Genomic DNA, 23,169 nt, shown 5'->3' with positions numbered 1-23,169 from the left:
ATGATTATGTTATGACTGCACACTGACTTACAGGAACTGGTTTTCCTGACTTATGTCAACACATCTCTATTGGACATGCGGACTGTAATTTTACTCTTCCTGTTTTGGGACTGCTTAGCGACAACAGACCAGGTGTGCGTTGTGATTGGCTAGAGAGGACTGGAGTGAGGCGGGAGTCAGTGCACACACCTTAGTTACAAAGTTACCTATTAACTCGTCCTTCTGGGAAGCAGCTGCAGAGAGCACGCCTCTTTCAACCTTTGCTCAGCATTTTTCCATGTTTTATTTTCACTCAAAGCAAAACAAGAAAACCAAGCTAGGAGTGTACGCTAACAGATGGCCAGGTAAGGCTTTAAATGAGCAAATGGTATTTTAGGAAAGTAACCTTTGACAGGATCACAGATGCAGTAGTAGTAGTAGGGGTGTTGTGTGTTTGTGTATATATATATATATATGTATATAAGCTGTAGTTATGGACAAATTGAAGCAGTAATTCAAAATGCAAAAATACATACTGGTACTTTTTTGTCAAAGTTCTCCTTACATCCTATGTAACTTGCTTTTCCTTAACCTCTATTTTAATTTTATTGTTATTTTTTGTTTGTTTTATGTAAAGTGGCTTGAGTTCCCAAAAAAGCACTATATAAATTTAATGCATTATTATTATTATTGTCTGCATAATAAATTGTCGAAAACCAAGGTTTGGCAAGGCAAGGCAAATTTATTTGTATAGCGCATTTCATACACAAGGCAACTCAGTGTGCTTTACATGATAAAACATTCAACAACTTAAAATCAATAAGAACATTTAAAATCATCAGTAAAATCAATTAAAATCATCAGCAAACACATTACATCAACAACATGACCTAAACTTTTAACCAAAATAAAGAACATGGCAAAAATTACATATCTGGTTTTTATTAAAAGTGTAGTATTGATAGACCAAAAAAACCAAACTTTCTGCATAAAATGTTGCAAATTCAAGTCAACTTTGGTCTGTACAGAACAATGCATCAAATAATTCTCGTATTTCCACTTGAAAATCTGGTATATTAGATTGTAGTTCTGCCAAGGCTGCAGTAACTGTCCTGTGCTTTGTTAATATTTATTCTTGTTGACTAAGCAGTTCTCTGTCATGTAGGGACACGGTACAAAGCTTTTTTGTGAGCTATGAAACTGAAGAAGCATCTTAAAGGGAGGGAGAATTAACTATATTTCTTTAATTACAAATACTCTTCACAGAATCAACCGGTTTTATCTTAGCTACAGGTCACTGTTGCAAATCTAAAGTTGTATAATTACAGATCTTGTGCAGAAAGGGCTCGAATCACAGTTATTGGTTTGTGTTTTTCTCTTCATGGTTAACCTGTTTATGCAACCTGTTTTCCACTAGGACGTCTAAATGCATGCTGGGACTTTAACCAGCACGGTGAATACATCTATGTAATTATTACGTGTTTTTCGGTCAATCATTGTCAATTTGTGCATACTTTAAGGCAGGGGTGTCAAACTCATTTTAATTCAGGGGTCAAATATACGGACCAATTTAATCACAAGTGGGCCACAGATTATAGGCTGTAAAACAAGATTATAGGCAGTAAAACAAGCAATTTTATCATTCATGTGCCCTAGTTTACACTTCCATCTATAAAAATATTTAAAGCATGTAAGGCACCAACAACATCCAAACAGGATCTTAAATTTCCTTGATTTTGTGACCAATTTTTATTTAATTTGGGGCCATTTTGGGGAATAATTTGAGAACAATTGTACGATTTTGGAAAAATTGAGAGTACTTGCAGCAGTTTGAAGTTAAAAATGACTGCGATCTTGTGATACAGGCATGGGAAAACTGTGAGCCCTTCATTGAATTTATGTATTTGGAGGTACTGCGATATCTACAATTAAAGTACAGTAGTTGATGATTTACACAATAAGCCATGTTTAGGCATTGTTTACTTTCTCCTGCGGGCTGAATTGGGAGCTTTAGAAGAGCTGGATTTGGTCCCTGGGCCTTGAGTTTGAACACGTGCTTTAAGGTTTAAGATGTGCTTCATATTTTAACCATGGCTGTGGTTGAAATATGTGCTCATTTTGTATGAAAAATCACCTGCATTTGTTTGCACCTGCTGTTGATGAACATTGGCTGTTGACACGCTTCGATTTCAGCGCTAAAATCTTAAATACCAAACACAATTCAGCTGTTCTTATTAACTTGCCTCAGTGAAGCGACAACAATGACGTACACAGTGTGCAGTTTCAATCATCACACTCTGATGGCTCACCCAGCTGTTTTTACACAGCACACACACACACACACACACACACACAGGCACGCACACACACACAAAGAGGGTTCAAATTCATTTGAGTTCATTGTTGTGGTTAAATAATGGAAAAGCAGATTCTTTAAACATTTTGAGGTGTAAAGGGGGAGCATTTTGCAGGTTTGTGATTTAGTAGCGTAAAAAGAGAACCAGAAGAATCTGTTTGTAATTAAAGAGAAAGTCTGTCAGGTCTGTTTCTAGCTGTGTGGGGGCCTGATTCATACAGTATGGGGGCCTATATTTCGTCTAACCTCGAGGGAGACATTTTCGAGTGAGGCTACGTTTTACGACAAAATACACAAGAGTGCATTTAGATGAAGTTAAAAGTAATAAGAGTAAACAAGTTGCTTAGCTTACGGAATACAAAGATATTAATGGATCAGCATTTTTATTATGAACCATTGTAAAGTTTAGGCTTAACACCTTAACCCAGTGATGGGCAACTTGTATCACAGTGGGGCAAAAAAAATGTGATGGTCTGATTCGAACGTCATAAATTAGAATAGTGACTAATCTGATGGGGTTTGTGTCTTTGAGTCATTTTGTTGTTGTTATTTTGTAGATATTCTCCTCTTATTTTTGTATTCGTGTATGGTGTTTGGAGTCTTTTTTTGGTGTGTTTTTTTGTTGTTCTTTTTGTTTTTCTTTGTAGCCATTTTTGTGTATTTCTTGTTGTCCTTTTCTGTATTTTTCTGCCATTTCGTGTGTTTTGGGGTCATTTTGTGCATATTATGTTGTTGTTTCAGGTTTTTGGAGTAATTCTTGTGTATTTTTGGTGTCCTTTTATGTATGTATGGTTTGTGTGTTTTGTGGTGTTTGTTATTTTGTGTGTTTTTCTGTAATTTTGTATCATATTGTAGTCTTCTTGGGTTTTTTTTTTTTAAACAATGTGTGTATTTTTGTTGTCTGAGCAATTTCTGTCAATATGCATCTTTTTTTATAATTATCTGTAGTTTGATGTGCTTTTGGAGTCATATTGTTCATTTACTTTGGGGGTAGCACAAAATTAGCATGTGGCCCCTGGGCCGCCAGTTGCCCATGGGGCCACACTCAATATGTAATAACCCTGTCATTAGCGTTGTGTCATTGTGTTTCGTATACATATTTAAAAAATCACATTTTTTTGCATATATAGCTCCTATTACATTTAAAAAACACACGTGACCATCATGCGCTACTTTTTAAACTGCTGCTGATGGACAGGTTTTGAGTATTAAGATGTTTTATCTTTATTTTCTTGTTGTATGTTTAGTTTCATGTTTCTAAGGTTGACACAAGTGCAGCAAAAGATGAATAAGTGCCAGGAGTGAGTTTGTTCAGAGCAATATCTTGATGTTAAATTCAGTTTGATGACAAAGGGAAGATGAAATGCCTTGGGCTTTCATTAGTGTCGGGGAAAAAAAAGATTTTCAATGTGGGGCAATGAAACAAAACTGACTTTTTATCCTCAGAGGGAAATTTACAAGAGATGTGAATTAAGATGCAAGAGCAGAGTTTAACGCATACTCGCACAAATCCAGATCAACTTGCAGCAATGGTGCACAAACACTCTGTGGCTCCAGCTGCTGTTGATTCTGTTGTGTTGAGTGTGTTGCGTATATTTTGTTGTGCTGTGACTGTGTGAGGACCAAACAGGAAGAGATAAAGACAGCCCTGTCGCTGTGTTTACAGCTCACACTGCTGAAGAGAATAGCATGAGGAGATGAAGGGGAAGAGGCCCAATGGCTGGCGCTGAGCACCAAAGACTTCAGTGAAAGATCAACTCAGAGCCAAGGAAAATCTTAAGCCTGTTATATGTTCAAAAGGAAGGAACTATAAAGAAAAATAACAAGTGTTCTGCAGCTCATTGTAGCCAGCGGTTCAATAACAGAAGTTAACGCACCAAAAGCATCCAGATTTAGTGGAAATATGAAAATTGCTAGCATGTGTTTTAATCTCTCTAACATGAAGTCTTTCTTGTTTGGGTTTTTTTTTTTTTTTTTGTCAGAAAATTTCTGTTATTTGAGCAAAGCGTTTTTTAGATGATCTGATTCAGTTTGACCTCAAGCCTTGGTTCCTAAAGTGAGGTACGGGTACACCCAGGGGTATGCAAATTGTCATTGGGGGTTCATGAATAAAACATTTAAACTGAAAACTAGAATATTAATAAAACAGCAGTCAGGAGCCTCCATGCATTGCCACAAATTACACATCAAAAAAGCGCAAATATGAAGAAAGCTACAATGCTTAAAGTTAGCAAAATGTGCTTTCAAGCCTTTGATGCCCTTTGCCATTACGTACTTGTTTGAAAGTGGATCTTCAGCTTTGACAAACAAAAAGTAGAGAACAAGATTTAAGACTCAGACTCTCTCAAAGCCTTGCCTTGCCTCTCAACCTCACGTTTCTCAATATAGTTGTATTTCACAGTTTCAAGGGGCTGGAAAAATAAGAGATTTCGGTGGCTTAGTGGTTAGCACGTCCGCCTCACAGCAAGAAGGTCCTGGGTTCAAGCCCTGGGGTGGACTTGGGTCCTTTCTGTGTGGAGTTTGCATGTTCTCCCCGTGCTGCGTGGGTTTCCTCCGGGTACTCCGGCTTCCTCCCACAATCCAAAAACATGACTGTAAGGTTGATTGGAGTCTCTAAATTGCCCATAGGAGTGAGTGAGAGAGTGAATGGTTGTCTGTGTCTGTGTTGCCCTGTGATGGACTGGTGCCCTGTCCAGGGTGTACCCCCGCCCAGCGCCCTATGAGAGCCGGAGATTGGCACCGGCAGACCCCGCGAAACGGGAATAAGCGGGCATGAAGATGAATGGATGGATGAATTTGCTAACACACGATAATATTGGTCAACATATGCTAATTGCTCATTTATTGCCACATATCAAGCATGTATATTTAGCCGGCATCTTGGCACTTAAATGAATCGGTCCCCCACACAATTAAAATTTATATTTTCTTCCAGAATAGTCTTTTAGTTGATTTATTATCTTACCAGGGATATAAAACTTAAGGTTAACCATTGGTGTAAGTAAAGTTGATGGTCTGTAAATGTTGCAGGAGGTGAAGGTGGCTGAGTTATTGCACAATGATATTTTAAGTTTACAAATTGTTATATCATGATTTTGTTTGGTGTCAATGTAATTAATCATTAATTCCCTAAGAAAATAACAATTCTTTATTTCATTTTTTTAAGCTATAGGGAGTCATTGCAAAAGAGTCAAAGAGCCACAGGTTGCAGACCTCTGCTCTAGAGTCTAGACTCAGACCTAGATGAGGTCTAGGTCTAGGACCTAGATCTCAAAAATACATTTCAGAGCCAGAACCCTGCATTGAGTCTGTGTTCTATTGTTTAAAGGTGGAAACATCTCTTTCTCTGTTTCCCTCAATTTCTGTTTTGTTTCAGTAGAGGGTTCCTGGTACCATTCTGGTAATTCACACTGATCTGGTCCAGTTTGAGGAAGAACTGTCCATTCTGAGGGTTTGGATCTCCTCTGGTCATCAAGTACCCACAGATATCTACCTCCCTCATCTGGGGAAACGCCTGCTCTGCAACTCATCAGCATCCCTATCAGTCTTTCCCTGCTAAAGACGTCATAATAACACACACCACCATGTGCAGGTGAACCACAACCAAGGTAGAAACAAATGTATTCCAGCACTTCTGTATGTGCTCCATGGCTGCAGAGTTACTGGTGCCTCAATGCCTGAACGATTAGAGAAACATCTCCGTGAAGCCAAATGGACTTAGCATTAAATGGGACGACTACACCAGTGGCTTTTATTAATGGTAAGATAAAAACTATTTTTTTTATTTTTTTTTTTATATTGATTTAAACTAATCCTTGGTTCTCATTTACAGACACAACAATAGGTTGGACAGCCAAGACCGTCAATCACAACTGGGGTTTTTTGGTGGCTGTCCTGCTCTCGGCCGTATCCGTCTCCATTCTCACAGCCGTACTGGCCAAATGTCAGGTGGTTCGACGTTATCTGGCCAGCTACAGACACTCGCGACTGAGGGAGACTGACAGCGTGAGCCAGTGTGACCAATCAGGTCTGTACACATGGTTTTTAGCATCTATCCTCACAGTTTTCAGTTGGGGTGTGAATTGCCATGAATCTGACGGCACGATGCGATTTGCATGCCACGATACAATAAATCCTGATACATCTGAATACTAAACAATATGATATATTTATCTTAGAATAGTCTGGATTACAAAAAAACAACTACGGTTTCATTAACCCTATGGGCTATATGCACAGTTAGACGTGACGTATTTCCGATTGAAAATAAGACCGATGAAGTATTTTCTGTTACCGCTTTCGGACAGTCAAAACAGTGGAGAAGTGAGCCGTCACACTTTTGAAACGTGTTTTTCACAGTTTTGTTCTATTGTGCCTGTTTGTGTAATTGTGTGTTTACACAATGACATCCAAAATGACGAAGTTTACCTTTCAAACAAGAGGAGATATCACATCAAGATACCACTGTTGAGTCCCTAAGTGTACAGCTTCAGCTAGATGTAGTTCTGCTTTGAGTTTCTCTAAGTTCCCACAAGACGATGAGCTGCAAAAAAAGTGGATCATCAACATCCGGAGAGATAAACCCTAACCCCTTAACCCTGGCATGAAGGAGCGATCAAAATCACAAGGGCGCCATTCTTTTTTAATTAAATAATGAATCCCTTCCTGCACCTTGTCCTGGTGTTTGGGAGCGAAGAGAGCGACCAGACTTTCCCTCTGAGGACCCCGAGGAGGAAATGGATGTACCATGTCCTGACCACGACTACTGCTTGTCTGCTGGGCTGGGTGCATTGGACTTAGCCCTCGGTGTTATAGAGGAGGTCCAGGCGGAGAACGCTACGCTCCGGAGACAGATGGAGGAGATGCCCATCAGGAACAAGTTTGGCTTGGAACGATTTGCTGTGTCAGATGAGGACATTAGGTTTTATACAAGTTAAGAAATGCTACTGTATTAAAGTAGCATTAGCACCTAGCTAAACATGAAACAAGTGGAGCAACTCTGAATAAACGGGAAAAACAGTTCACAGTCAGTGAAAGGCCAGTAGCTTATGCAAATGTATAAGAAATCCGCTGCTATTCACTGCTGTTGTTGAATTGCGTGAGATTAATATGAAAACTATAGTCATTTGTCATAATACAGTAGGTTAGGAACTGGAAGTTCTTTCACAGTCTTCACTCAAATGCGGAAGTGAAGCGTGTATATAGCCCATAGTTTCCTTTCTTTTTTACCCAAACATTCTAGGGGTGTGCATTGCCATGAATTGGACGATACGATTCACGATTTGCATGTCACGATACAATATATCCCTATACTAAAGAAATAGATACACGTCACAATATATCGCAATATCAATCATTACAAATTTCACTTTTACATGTACAAAATTATATAAAATACAATTTATTTCATTTTTTTTTTATTTGCGCGAACAAATAAATGATTATTAACGTTAATTCAAGTACCAATATCAAAAAGAAGTGGTATGTTTATCAAACTGTCAAATTACATTTTTAAAAAATAGTTTACCGTAAGTTCTTAAATTCTTGAAAAAAGTAATACATCTATAAGATCATAAAAGTTCCCAGTATGTTTTATGAAAATAAAGTGCCATCAACTTCCAAGCTAAAATGCATTGATTGAGGAGTGAGGTATTATAACACAGTCTGATCTGATGTGGTTCACTGATACCTAGTGAGTGGGTGTCCACGTGCTCTGCATAATAAGTACAATTAAATGTTTTGTTTTTTTGTTAAAAACATGATTTAAAAAAAAAATTGATTTGGACATTTTTTGGATTGATACAATAATAGTGTAGTAAAATATCGCTATATATCGTCAAATCAATTTTTTTGTAGTGATTACTCAGAAAGGGCTCCATTCACGCTGGTTTGATGAGATTAAAGGCATGCGATGGTTGCCATGGTACCGTAGACTTCCCCGTTTTAAGGATTCTTCCAAGGCATCTTGCTGATAGTGGCATCCTAATGTTGGGTTCCATTTCTCTTTTCCTGGTAAGTCAAACGTCAAAAACCATCCACTGTAATGTAACTGAAAAAACGTCACAACTATGTCGGATAAATGACATTGGTTTCACAAAAGTGATATGATTTTATATTTTGGTTGGAGGAGTGTGGTTTGGTTTGTTTGACCATCTGCCACCATTTTTTTTTAAAAGTCAAACATTATAGTTGAAAATGGAAAATTAATTAAAAACTAACATGTAGAGTGAAAATGAGAGCAAATGTTTCCTTGGTTGTATTTTTAGGTCAGGAGGTGGAGTTTCCCATGGAGGGTGGGCGTGGCCGGAACCCTTACTGTGTCCCTGCTGTGAGCGAGGAAGACGATGATGGTTTTATTGAGGATAACTACATCCCGGCCAGTGAGAGAGCTCGGGCTGAGAGAGCAGCAGAGATCATGGATGTGGACACAGAAGAGGAGATGGATGAGATCGAGTTCTCCATTGGTTAAGAACGTCTCCTCATCCATCTCTAAGGACACTTTTTACACCCTCCTTGGAGTGGGTGGGAAATTATCAGACTAAAATATGTATTTGAAGTGTATGAAGAGGCAGGGAAAGCTAATGCTAACATTTTTGGTTCATTGGAAATCTCCAAAAGCCATACTTCACTCCATTTTCCCTTCTTTGTTTGTTTATCCATCGAAACTTTGAAATAGACACCGTACGGTTGCTGTATCAATCAGAATCAGAATCAGAATGCTTTATTTGCCAGGTACAGTTTAGAACAATACTATCATTTGATTTGACTTGGTAGTTGCAGCGAAAGAACACACATCAACACACCGGAGCAGCCATTTGCGTTGCCCACATATTTAGGTGAAAAAGGGATAAACATCAGGAGGAGAGGTGAGGGGAAAAACCGCCAGTTTGAGACTGGTTTCCCTAAACAGAGAAGGCAGTGTAAAACCAGGAAAAAACCGCCTCCGCAAACATACATTTAAGCAGGACACCGACATTCTATTCGTAAGCAGCGCCGCTATTTGGCAAGTTTAGGTCATGTGATAGGTCAGTCATTGGCCAGTTTATGTCGAGTGACTAAGACTAAACCTTACCCTAACCCTAAAAATTGTTGCATTATTGGGTAATAACCTAACCCTAACCCTAAAACTAAACCTAGCCTTAATCCTAAACCTAGCCCAAGACGCTACGTACTTGCACTTCGGTAACCGTACCAATAGCATCGCTGGTTGTCCGTACGGCAACCGTACAAATAGAAACTTTAAACAAATATTCAACAATGCAATAAGCTTCCAAAAGTGACACTTCTGCTGGATTTTAAATACTTTTGGTAAAAACAGTGATCGGAACACCTGAATTCAATTATGTGGATACTTTTGACAATTTCACAAGGGATAAACTATCTTTCAAAACTGATTTTAGAAAAAATACTCTAAAAAGATATAATAGAAAAAGGGTTTCTTGATCCGATATTGATATCGGATATCGGTCCGATATCAGCAAAAAAAACAACAAAAACAAACAAGTATAGAATTAACGTGCCTGCATTTAAAATCTCATATACATTGTTTTTTGTTGGATTTATTGAGGTTATTTTTTGATTTATTGTATTCAATTGTTGAATATTCTTATGTTGAAGGCTAAAATGTATGTAAACCATTGGTTAATAATAAATGGGTCAGTTTTTCCTCACACTTACTGTTGCTGACTATTGTTCTCTATTTGAGTAATAGCACTTAAACATTTTCTATCTTTTCACAAGACAAAATAAGTAATTACAGTATGTATGATTCATGCTGATATTGTATCTGATCGATATCGGTTTCAAATAACACACAAGGCTGCATTATCAGTATCGTACATTCTTTTTTAAAAAGTACATTATGAAAAATAAAAGAGATATATACGGAAGCAGATTAGGGCCAAATCATTTTGGGCCAATCAAGATCAAAGTCGAAAAAATGTCAAGATTAAAGTAGCAATTTGAAGAATAAAGTTGAAATATAATGTTGAGATTAAAGTTGAAAAGACCAGCCCTGGTTCGCTTTCGTAGATTTTACTTTCTTAGCAAGCGTTTTGCTTTTATTACAATACTGTATTTTCAGTTTATTTTCGACTTTAATCTCGACATTATATTTCATTCAACTTTGTTCTCAAAATTTCAACTTTATTCTCAATATTTCGACTTTGATTCTTAATTTGTCCCAAATTATTTTCCGTAGATACATGTACCCTAAATAAGAAAATAATTTCTGATTATTCTCAAAAATTGCTTGTACAGTCAAGTGTCATCTACTGTTGGTCGTTGCTATGGAATAAAATGTTTGATTTGTGTTGAGTTTATTCTCCATTGAAAAACAAACTGGAAACTCCACATTTGTCACGTGGTTAAACTGTGCGGTGCCCGCGGGTCCGTCAGAGGACAAACAGCTGATGGGAGCGGGACTGACTGCACCGCGTGCGTGGAGCTGTCAGAGAGAGGAGCCCAACCCGGAAACACGAGGAGTCAAGTTCACTGGGAACACGGAACACAAGCGATTTGGGCTTCAAAATAAAAGCGTTTGAAAAAAAACAACCAAATCACAGCTAATAAAGCAGGGATAGTATTTTAGTCAAAAGACAATTATTAAATAGAAATTTCCTGTCAAAATCAATACTGCTTGAATCCTGAAAAACGACATTTGACTTTCCTGTCTTTGAATTTTTTATTTTTATTTTATTTTATTTTATTCTATTTTATTTTTATTTTATTTTTTTACAAAAAGTACAACAGCAAAAATATCCAAAAATAGATTTACTGTTAACCATTTACAAAGTCAGCGTAAAATTACTGGTACCTAGAAGAAGTTGTAGTGAAGTCGGCTTTCTCGTTCACACTTTGAACACAAAACATAATAAAAAAATGCAGTAAAAATTGTGGAAAAAGTGTGCCACCCTTTACTGACCATATTTTGGCTCAATTTTTTGGTACAGATGTTCAAAATGTCAATAGGAACAAGTCAAAATTTGGTTAATCTTTTACTAATACCATCATATTTTGAATCACTGATATTGGATGTCGTATTTTAGTCAAAAAACAGTGACTAAAACTAAACTAAGTTTCTGTCAAAAATGAATACTGCTTGAATACTGAACATGGTAATGGACTTTCATTTCTTAATTTTTTTCTTCCAAAATGCAGAAACAAAAATATCTCAAATTTAACCATTTACAGGGTCAGCGTGAAATTATTGGTACCAGAAGATGTAATGAAGTCATCTTTCCCTTTCACATACTTTGAACACAAAACTTAATATAACAAAAGTATCAACAGTGCTAATAAGTACTAAATTAGACAATGATTTAAACGTGTCTAAAAGAGGAATGTAAAGCTATTGGATAAAACAGAAAGAGAAAATATTAATATATAACAGTAGAAACAACAACAAAAAAACAAAAAAACATTGAGTATAGTGAAGTCAATTTAAAAAAAGAAAAAGAAAGAGATGGGACATTTAAAGACACCGGCGGCAACAGGAAGTGCTTTCCTCACATTATCGGTAACTTGACGATGTGAGTCCGGAAAAAGCCGAGCTGCTGTTGCCAAACGCACCGACTGTGAGGGATGAGGAAGATCGCTTTAGTTTCTGTTTGAATAACCCACATCATCCCTCAGTACACCAGTGAACCCAGTCTCTGCTGTGGGATCCGACCCAACAACATGTCTGCGTCTGCCATCTTCATCCTGGACCTGAAGGGAAAGGTACGTTTTGACCCGATACTTGTTGACCTAGAAGTTCTCTCTGTGAGTGAAGCACCTGCCATTCATCGTATGTGCACGTGTTCTGATCCATCAAAAGTAACTAAGGGAACTTTTTGCCTTTGATGTTTCCTCGTTGCTTGTGTTTGATGTTAAACTGGTGCTCGTGTAGCTCAGAGAAGGAGGAGACAGGAAGAGAAGGACTGGACAAACTCGTTCCTCACACACACTGAAGATAGAGGCTTGTTCTTGTGCAGCGATGCGCCTTTCATTGCGCGTGCGTGCGTGTGTGATGTGGCACATTTCAAAGTAAGATAGTTAGTCCGTGGCGGAACATTAGCGTCTTATAATAAAAAAATGCAAATGTTTGGAAACGGAAAACAATTTGCAATTAACATAAACATACACTACAACACAAATATATAAAATGCTTTATAGGGATTGTTATTGTCCGAGAAGGACTTTAACATAATAACGCAATAGGTCAATTACTGGAGACCGGGGGTTATTAGAATTTGACATTTTATTACTTCGTGTCAGGCATAAATACCGTAAAAAACAGAATGTGAATACGTACAACAGGAAAAAAATGAAATCTAAAAATAAAATTATCGACAGCTTTGTGCTTAAAAGTGACATTTCCTGAAAATAAAAGAAACATAAATAAAATAACAACAGAATCACAGAAAAATAAAACAAAATGAACAGAAAAATATGCCAAAAAGACAACAAATAAACTATAAATGTATGTTTTTTTTTTGTGAATTTTTAGTTGTCTTGTGAAATTGTTTGGTAAATTTTGTGCAATTTTGTTGTGTTTTTGGCATATCATTCTGTTAATTTTGTATACATATGTATGTATGTATATATATATATATATATGTGTGTGTGTGTTGATGAATAAGTCACTATAATAATATCCATAAAAACATAGAAACACACACACATATAACGTCTGAAAAGTGGTAGAAAGCAGTAAAACATATAAGATACTGTTTTGTTTTAATCATTAAAATAAAAAAAAGATACTTCCACATTTTCGTTGATTACACATTTATGAATTAATGCTATATTCTAACAATGTTTCATGTTTAAAAAAAAAAAAGTGAATGATGCGGCTGATGTTTTAACTTACATAAATTGACAGCAGATGTCAATGTGTTTTTTGCATATCTGTGGCTGTGATGAACTTAACTTATGACCTTTGCCTATGAAACGCTTACCACAATATATTGATGTGCTTGAAGTCTGGAGGAGGGATTAGTGGTGAAGCCTTCAGAGAGGAATCAGCTCCTCAAGGCTCAGATGTCTGATAGTGCAGATTAATGCTTTTCTCTCTCTATTTGGTTCTATCCATCAATCCTGCCTCAGGGCTGGTCCACACTTCCTCCCCTTCACCCTTCATCCTCTACTGTTTGATCCCATCGTGGCTTGTTATTCTTTGATGATGATTAAGGCAGAAATGAACCTTTGCAACGAAACTCCTTCAAGTAACTGGGAGCACAAATGCCCAACGGCAACAATTACCTGCATCGTTACTTTATACGTCCACAACAACTTTCAGTGTTTTTATTGAACCTTGGACTGAGCTGTTTTTATCCACTAACGCACTGCTCATACTAACGCACTACTCATACTAACGCACTACTCATACTAACGCACTACTCATACTAACGCACTACTCATACTAACGCACTACTCATACTAACGCACTACTCATACTAACGCACTACTCATACTAACGCACTACTCATACTAACGCACTACTCATACTAACGCACTACTCATACTAACGCACTGCTCATACTAACGCACTGCTCATACTAACGCACTGCTCATACTAACGCACTACTCATACTAACGCACTGCTCATACTAACGCACTGCTCATACTAACGCACTGCTCATACTAACGCACTGCTCATACTAACGCACTGCTCATACTAACGCACTGCTCATACTAACGCACTGCTCATACTAACGCACTACTCATACTAACGCACTACTCATACTAACGCACTGCTCATACTAACGCACTGCTCATACTAACGCACTGCTCATACTAACGCACTGCTCATACTAACGCACTGCTCATACTAACGCACTGCTCATACTAACGCACTGCCCTTACTAACGCACTGCCCTTACTAACGCACTGCCCTTACTAACGCACTGCCCTTACTAACGCACTGCCCTTACTAACGCACTGCCCATACTAACGCACTGCTCTTACTAACGCACTGCTCTTACTAACGCACTACTCTTACTAACGCACTGCTCTTACTAACGCACTGCTCTTACTAACGCACTACTCATACTAACGCACTACTCATACTAACGCACTACTCATACTAAGTCTGACGTCAAAATGAGTAAGTAGTGCTTTCTCGTTAGAATGAAAAGATTGAGTATGCGAGAAATACCTGGATGTATACTATATCGGGCCATTTTTTAAGTATGCACGGTGGGCACACTAGTCATTCCCAACCGCCCCATGATGCATTGCAAGAGGAAATTGTCCTGGGACCGGCTTTAAGCTAAAAGTCAAACATCCCCTTTTCAAAACAAAACCATCTCTTTTCGTCTTCCAACAGTTTTGAACACTTTTGTTAAGAGGGCTTTTGTTTTGAAGTTAACCAGAAGTTTTGTCAGTAACACAATGGAGGTTCTCCAAAAATCTCTGAAATGTCAGCATGAAATGTGTCTATGTGAGTTTTATGGATCATCAAATGACCACATGTTGATATTCTACTTGGTCACTTTTTCACTTAAAAAGTTTTTAGAACTTTCAACGGTGGAGAATCAACAGAGACTAGTGCAGTGCCGTAGGAAGTATGTATTGCTATAGAAAAGTGGGAGGTTAAATAATTTTTTCATGGATGGCCAAATTGCACACCCTTGAACCAAGCAGCAGCCATGCGCACGTTGCGCAAGCAACAGTCACTGTGGAGGTAGGACTGATGACATCATCACTGTAGTGTAGGACCAATGTTCTAATATTCCAATGTTCCAAAATGGGTGGGGCTCTCCAGTGATTGGCTCTGGTGCGCATGTGGTTACAGTATGGAGTGATTGGTTAGGACCAATGTTCTAACTGATGACATCATCACTGTAGAGCTAGGACTGATGACATCATCACTTAGTGCTCAGGAGATGGAGCGTGGGAGTGGGGTGTCCAAAAAAATCCGACTTTGCACACCCTTGAACCAAGCAGCAACCATGTTGAAAGTCTCAGGACAATCTGAGCCTGATTCGCAGAGATATTTCAGGAGCACACACACACACACACACACACACACACACACACACACACACACAGACAGAGATTTTTTGATTTATAGATAGATATTTAGCCTCAGTTAGGGCTGGGCGATATATAGAGATTCAAGATACGTATATATATGTATATGTATGTATATGTATATGTATATGTGTATATGTATATATGTGTGTGTATATATATATGTGTGTGTGTGCATATATATATATATATATATATATATATATATATATATATATATATATATATAAAATCAAGTTTTCCATTTTGGCAGCAGAGAAAAGTTTTATTTTCTGGGTCACTGCTTTTGCTACTTCTCAGAACATGAAAAGCACAGTTGGATTTTTGAGTTCTCCTAACTCAGACCTTCCCCTAAACAAGCCACACTAAAGAACTCACTCATACATGCTGTCCCTTATAGGAAAAAAAGCCAAAAGTGGCACACATTGATCAGCTGTTCATTAATAAAAGTGCCTGGATGGCATTTGGCATCAGCAAATTTAACCCTGAATTGTCTTTCTGGAAAGACTTTATTTGAATGAAAATTATCGACATTGATATTGCACTGTACAGTGTATCGCCATTTTGAGAAAAAATATCAAAATATGAGTTTTGGTCCATATCGCCCAGCCCTAGCCTCAGTGTGCTTCATGATTTTGTCATTGTAGGTTCAAAATGGGAAACTACAAAGTATACTTCAGTGTTAATGGTCGTCATTGGTTATCATCCTAATCATACTTATAGTTAATAGTAGACAGTATGTACTCATTGAGTTTGTAGTGTATAGTATGGAGTTTGCCATTTCAAACACACCCTATGACGAAAATTCATCACATTTTTATCAACAGAAATATAAAAACGAGACAAAAACCACCTGGAAGAAAATTTGTCCAAATATTTGTTAATGAGATAATCACAAGTAGTAGTGTGAAAAAACAGTGGGTAAGATGTTAAATAATCTAATCACATCCCTGTATAGGTACAATTTAATTCAGTGACTAAATCATTTTGATTTTAATCGACTAAAACTCGATTACAGACCTATAAATAACTCTACTACTACTGAATAGGTATTTTTTCTGGATACCAAATTAGATTTAAATGTATCAAAAATATCATTGTAGTAGTAGCTATGCTCAGCTGGCCGTAGGTCATTGTATAACCCTTTAAAATGTACATATACAAAAACCACTATGAATAGACCTACTGTGTGTTTGTAAAGCACCGAGACTCGTAAGCCATGCTATTAGCATTAGCATGCTACGCTACGTTAGCTTGTGAGCTCAGTGTGAGGACACTCAGTGTATTGTTATTTGATAAATGCTCAGTTATGTTAAAGCTGGATGTTTCTAAAAGGAGGCTCTGTGTTTAATGACTGTTATCGATTAACAAACTAGCATTTGTGCCTCTTTGCGTTCTCAATGAGCCATTGTGTGAAGCTCAAGCCACTGTTTACTCGTCACTTTATTTACCAGCTTCATTTATGGTTTTTATTTATTTATTATTATTACTGATTGCTTTAGATATCATGTGAGACTTAATGTTAGATGTAGCTGTCATTGAGTTCAGGATTATTAGATGATTTCATATTAGTTATAGGAAAATGTAACACTAAAAATCTGTGTTAAATGCACGTTATGCCACGTTAATACAACCAACCAACTAACTACATTACATACATAACTATTTATATTATTATTATATTGCCTCTTTCTTTCAACCATTATTTACCTCACTGCTGCTTTGATATCAGAAAAATTATAATTAATAAAAAATACCATATGGTTCGTGAAAAGTGTTCAGGTAGTTATGATAATAACTTTTTCAAGCACACATTTACAAAGTGCTTTACAATAAATTAAATGTAAAAAAAAACAAACAACTAATGACAGCGCTATTAGGATTTACAAAAAGCAATTCTACACTATTGATTATAAAAGGTAAAACAATATGATGGAAGAAAAAATAGTAATGACAGTAAAGGTTACTTGACTTTTCTCTCAGTATTAGAATAAATTTAGTTGATTTAAACCATATATATATATATATATATATATATATATATATATATATATATATATATATATATATATATTTCATGTCTGGTACCGTCCTGTTAAGTTCAGAGTGTTTAAGAAGTGCAGTCCACATGTTTAATGAAACGTGAAGTTAGTTAGATATATGTATATAGAGGTATAGCCACAGATTTGTTTGCTTTATTGTTGTAATCTTTGTTAAAAAATGTTTTATATTTATTTAAAGTTTAAATACATCTGAAATTGTTTATTATGAAACAGATTGATTTATTGCTTGTGTTCATTGAAAAATACATAACAAGAGACCCTTGAAAAAATAATCTCATATTAAATTTCAATATTAAGGAAAAAAAATCGCAATTAGATTATTTTCCAAAATCGTTCAGCCCTAATTTAAACTTAAGGTAAAAAAAAAGAACTTTAACTCAATATTTATTTACATGTGATTTTCTTACCGTTTTTGTGTGTTTTTGAGGTAATGATTATATTCGGACGATATTTGGGTAAGGAATTGCATTTAATCACTTTGAATTAAATCCATATCTGTAGCTGCTATTTCTCACCTAAAATATATGTTAAATAGTAAATACCTATTAATTATGTCATACAGAATTGCACATGGAAATGTTCAGAAAACCTGCACCTTGTTTTAGCAGTAAATGTTCAGGCATATCCAAGTGTGTTTCCTTCACTTAAAGGTTTGGGTGATATTTGGATTAGACTTGAGTTTATGACCATATTCTAAGCTGTGATTCATCATTCATTCTCCTTTGTGTGTGACCTCTGACCTATTGTCTGTGTGTTTTCTGTCTGCTCTCTCAGAAGCTGATCACTGAACTATAGATTTCCTCTAAAACGCCGCAGATTACTTTACCTTTGCAGAATGTCATCTCGTCTGTGGTCTTTTTTCTTGTTTTTGTAGGTAATCCCCCCGTCTCAACCTGATGTAACACAGTTCTCTCCATTAAAAAAGAAAAAAACAAGTGAAACTTTGGTGCATTTGCACGTGCGAGTCAGTTCTTTTGTTTGTGTCCTGTTGTTGCTTTTAAGGGGACCTGGGTTTACATTTTAAGACGTGTTGTTACTGACACGTATGCATGCACATGTGTGCTGGGCTAAATGAAGCTAAGCTGGGTAATTTTGAAGGGAAAAAATTAAAGGATGGTTGTATGTCACCATTTTGAGAAAAAAGAGTTTTGGTCCATATATCACCCGGCTCTGTTACTGGATTGCTTTTGTTTCGAAACAGGGAGGGAAGGTAGAGTGTGGTTGTTTCTATACAAGTCTCAAGATTCTACATACTGCAAATTTAATTTTTCAGTAATTTGCTTTTGTTCCAGCATCACATTTTGCTTTGTAAAATCCAACAACAATATCTTTACAATTGAACCAGTGTGGTATGAGTACACAGCAGGCTTCTTTGACACATTGCGTGCCTCCATCTTTTAACCCATGTTTGCTCTAAAGAAGTTTGGCTCTTAGTGGTTTTGCAGGGATTCCAAATCTTTTGAAACATGCAGAAGTTGACCATTATTTTCCTTTCGTGCAGAGAAGCTGGTCATTAATCATTAATGATGAGGCAGGCATCAGTCCATCAAACCAACACAGCCATGGCTTCTGGATGGAAACACAATTTGTACATTTCTCCTGGAGATCAGCTGGAAGAATTGTGTCTATATTTGAGTTGTGTGTTTTTATCACAGCCAGCGGGTCTTGGAGTGTCTTTCAGCCTCGGTGAAGGTTTTGGTATCTCAGCCAAAAGCTTTTGAATTGTTAATGACTGGGTTACTCACTCTTGACTTACTGTTCTCTGACTTTATTGTGTCCGTGTCCCTGGTTCAGGTCCTGATTTGTCGTAACTACATGGGAAACGTCGACATGAATGAGATCGACCACTTCATGCCAATCCTACTGAAGAGAGAAGACGACGCAGAGATGACACCGCTCATCACTCACGGCTCCTCACATTTCCTGTGGATCAAACACAACAACCTGTACTGTATCCTTAGAGCAGATATGGGCAACTGGCGGCCCGGGGCCACATGTGGCCCTCGGTCTAATTTCATGCGGTCCTCAAAGTACACGGACAAAATAACAGAAAAATACACAAAACAAAAGCAAGAATACATAAAAAAAATTACAAAGAATTACAACATTGCAGGAAATACAGTAAAAGACAAGGAAAACACAGAAAACATTCCAAAAACACGCAAAACTACTACTAAAATGAACAAAACGATAATTTCTCAAACAAATTAACAAAATTACAGAAAATGACAACTGAAGTATACAAAAAGACAAGAAAAACACTAACATAATTCAAAAACACTAAGATAACTCAAAAAAAGTTTTCAAAAACTCAAAATGGCAACAAAAATCCACAAAATTACTCCAATAACACACAAGACCACGACAAAAATACACAAAAAACAGGAAAAATATACAAAACCAAAACAAAAATGACTTTTTTTGGGGGGGTTGTACATTTGTGTATTTTTTACACACAAAAGCTCATTATTCTAAATGCTGACATGAATATTGTTAATGTGGCCCTTCGATCAGCTGTGATAGAAGTTGCCCAAATTTGCCTTAGAGGGACAATTTATGAAAGATTTGCTTTTAAGGTTTGGAAATAACAGCATTTACATTTACATTGTGGTTTGCTGCTTTGGATCATCTTGGTGTCGGTTTCATCACGTCATGTATCACACGCAGTTGAAAAATTCAACCCAGAGTTGCTCTGATATTCCCTTTTTCCTCATTGCTAGATTACATACTCCACTTCCTTTGCACATGTTTTATTCAGCTTCATATTGCAGTTGTTGCAAGTGCTGCATTTTACAGTTGAGCTGAGTTACCTAGCATGTTCTCAGCTGCAATGCTAATCTTATTGATATAAAGTCAATAGTTTAGGATTTGTTTATCATCATATTGTACATTTTTATGTACAGCATTTCTGGGCTGATTCCTTAACGGTCCTCTTTGTAGTGGTGGCGATGACCAAGAAGAACGCCAACGCTGCACTCGTCTACTCCTTTCTTTATCGGATAGTACAGGTGAGTGTTGACCTTCACGTTAAATTTATTCATTTTTGATCAATAAAGTGTTACTTGTTTAGCTCATACTTCCATTCTGATGTGACTTTGCATTACTTTAATCTGTAGCTCTTCACAGATTAAATATCATGTATAAAGACATTTAGTGAGGTTTAAAATGAAGCATATTTTTATGCATTGAAATTAGATTTTTTTTTTTTTTCACATTTTACCAGAAGTTTGGTGTTTAAGCAATTTTTTTAATTCGTAAAATCTTTACAATTCTATAATATAGGAACAGGTTATTGCCAATTTTGATGGAGAAAATAGTTTTGGGCAAATCAAGAATAAAGTCGAAATATCAAGATTAAAAATTAAATATAATGTTGAGATGAAAGTTTTTTTTTTTTTTTCGCCCAAATCTGTGATACCACTTATAAAATTGTTGAACTGTAAAATGTCACTTCCATGAAGCTGTTTTTTTGCTGGGGCTCTTTTGGCTATGCTGCTGAAAATACATTTATGATCATGAACTGTCTCTCTCTTTATTTTGTCCACACATAATAAACAATTTAGTGGTAGGATATTGTTTTTTGTTGTGATATAACCATATTCCTATCAGATTTATGTAACTACTCGACTATGGATATGGAAATATTTATACTAATTGAATGATTTGAGCTAAATAAAGGTTAATATAAGCTGTAGAGAGGCCGCGCTGAGCATCTTTAATCCATCGTTCAAACATTTGCCAAACACCAATGTCTCCGTTAGCAAACGTTCTCCATAAAACGTCTCGTTGATGCAACTTCATTCATCGTGCCAACGTCGGCGAGATGTGTGTGTGCTAGAAGTGTTGGCGGCGGGCGGAATCTGCTAATACTTTCTTTCTGGCCGCCTTCTACTTTTAAACATGTTCATAAATGTTTCCTTACCCCTTTAGCACCGAAAAATTATCTGTAATATTATGTGAATATCTGTAAAAGTCACGTTTTTCTATTAGCTCTGTCTGCTAGCATAACATCTCTTCTTCACTGCAAGATATCTGCATGCCAACTGACCACTGGGTTACCAACGCCCTCTGCTGGTCCAAACAAATATCTGACCTAAATACAGTGAAATTATTATTATTTATTTTTATTTTTTTAAATCCAATTGTTAAGGCACAAAATACATTTTCAGTTGCACTTTTAAAATGAAAAGGAACTATTATGCAGTTTTGCATTGTTTACTATAGAACCAGAATTTAAATTAATAGGCTTCTTCTTCATTTGTATTATTCCTTTATTTATTTCATTCAAGATTTATTTTCAGTTAAATTGCATTGTTTTGAATAGTTTATCAAGGGATTCTTTTGACAATGGAAAATAAAAGGAAAACAGTAGTTTTTTATAGTTTTTTTTCCCCAAAAAAATAAAGGAATTTTTTTTCAGTCATCATTTTTCTACAGTCCCATTTTGTAAAATAAATCGTGAGAGAATCGTATCGTGAACCCAGTATCGCGAATCGTATCGGGAGTTGAGTGAATCGTTACATCCCTACTAAACACTGACTTAATGTCTATATTTTGTGTGTGTAGGTGTTTCAGGAGTACTTTAAGGAGCTGGAGGAGGAAAGCATACGGGACAACTTTGTGACCGTGTATGAGCTGATGGACGAAGTGATGGACTTTGGGTTTCCTCAGACAACCGACAGCAAAATCCTACAAGAGTAAGGAAAATCAAAGCACATATGACAAACATATGAAGTGAAAACACACCTTTCAACATGTTCACATAGAATCAGGCAGATTATGAAGCAAAAGGTTCAATTCTCTGAAGCTATTATTGTTAAACTCTAGTCGCATTTTAAAGTCTAATTACACCCCCAGGGTTTAGCTGACATGTCACTAAGAGGAAATTCAAAAAAAGCCCTAATAATGGGTGTTGATTTTAGAGGACTTAAGACACGCCCAGTCACAGCAGCCCCGCCCCCACAGCGCTGCACAGTTCCACATAGAGCTGTCAATCAATGTGCATTGAGGGCTGTGAGAGGAGGAAATCTAGTCCCTCTCCCCATTCTTAAAAGGAGGGGCGGGGCCAACAGTGACGGTTAGTGACATCACTGATCTAATCTAACCAATAGCAAAATTAAATTGCAATAGCCAGTGTTCCACTCATGTTGGGTGTGGGATACATATGTATGTGTATATACGTATATATGCATATGTGTGTATCCATAAAATGAAGAGTCCGTCCTTAAGACTGCTCTACTGTAAAGTGCCTTGAGATACCATTGGTTATGATTTGGCGCTATACAAATAAAGATTGATTGATTGATTGATTGATAGAGGGCAGTCACTCTGACATTTTACAACTAAAAATGCTAAATTTAAATACTTAGACTAAGTATTAGTCAGTAGGATCAATAAACTACATACTTAATACTTAATCATATACATGTATTCAGTGGGGTTGACTGAAATATCCAGAATAGTTGATTGAAAAAAATAATTACTGATTGAAATTATGTTTTTGTAAATTTTAAAAATTATTATTATTTCTCAAATTAAAACACCACTCTCTCAAACAACTGTATTCCATATTTTCACTTCCTCAAATCTAGTCAAAAAATAGTATAAAAATATGTGAGCTGATGCACTTTAAAAATCTAATAATTAAATAGTTAATTAAATGTAATTGAAATTATATTTTTGTAAATAAAAAATTATATATATTTATTTTTTATTTTTTCAAATGAAAACATACACAATATCAAACAACTGTAT

At 36.5% G+C, this 23,169-nt stretch overlaps 2 protein-coding genes across 3 annotated transcripts in view; both read left to right on the top strand.

Annotated features, from left to right (window-relative positions):
- Positions 1 to 208: 208 nt before the first annotated feature.
- Positions 209 to 9,142, top strand: c4h1orf210 (chromosome 4 C1orf210 homolog). Of its 2 annotated transcripts, none has more exons than XM_028443848.1 (4): positions 209 to 344; positions 5,715 to 6,095; positions 6,168 to 6,362; positions 8,602 to 9,142. In XM_028443848.1, the coding sequence occupies exons 2-4, from the start codon at positions 6,047 to 6,049 to the stop codon at positions 8,802 to 8,804; spliced, it is 447 nt and encodes a 148-aa protein (XP_028299649.1). In that variant the 5' UTR covers positions 209 to 344; positions 5,715 to 6,046; the 3' UTR covers positions 8,805 to 9,142. The 2 variants fall into 2 exon arrangements, with proteins under 2 accessions (XP_028299649.1, XP_028299648.1); XM_028443847.1 differs by having other exon boundaries at positions 216 to 344; positions 5,712 to 6,095.
- A 2,722-nt stretch (positions 9,143 to 11,864) lies between these two features.
- Positions 11,865 to 23,169, top strand: part of ap1m3 (adaptor related protein complex 1 subunit mu 3) — a 43,957-nt gene continuing 32,652 nt past the window's right edge. Inside the window, exons 1-4 of the mRNA XM_028443835.1 lie at positions 11,865 to 12,055; positions 19,210 to 19,366; positions 20,356 to 20,423; positions 21,982 to 22,112. Of these exons, the coding sequence (XP_028299636.1) occupies positions 12,014 to 12,055; positions 19,210 to 19,366; positions 20,356 to 20,423; positions 21,982 to 22,112 (398 nt within the window). The 5' untranslated portion in view covers positions 11,865 to 12,013. The remainder of the gene's footprint in view (positions 12,056 to 19,209; positions 19,367 to 20,355; positions 20,424 to 21,981; positions 22,113 to 23,169) is intronic.

The sequence above is a fragment of the Gouania willdenowi genome, chromosome 4 (genome assembly GCF_900634775.1).
Source record: "Gouania willdenowi chromosome 4, fGouWil2.1, whole genome shotgun sequence".
In the NCBI taxonomy this organism is placed as follows: domain Eukaryota; kingdom Metazoa; phylum Chordata; class Actinopteri; order Blenniiformes; family Gobiesocidae; genus Gouania; species Gouania willdenowi.
The sequence above is the reverse complement of the archived record's forward strand: the minus strand, read 5'-3'. Positions and strand labels throughout refer to the sequence as shown.

Bases quoted from the DNA above. Each gene is read 5' to 3' on its own strand.
- c4h1orf210 (XM_028443848.1), top strand. From the start codon at position 6,047: ATGGACTTAGCATTAAATGGGACGACTACACCAGTGGCTTTTATTAAT. The intron at 6,096-6,167 runs GTAAGATAAAAA...TCTCATTTACAG, and splicing joins ACCAGTGGCTTTTATTAATG to ACACAACAATAGGTTGGACA. The intron at 6,363-8,601 runs GTCTGTACACAT...TTGTATTTTTAG, and splicing joins GAGCCAGTGTGACCAATCAG to GTCAGGAGGTGGAGTTTCCC.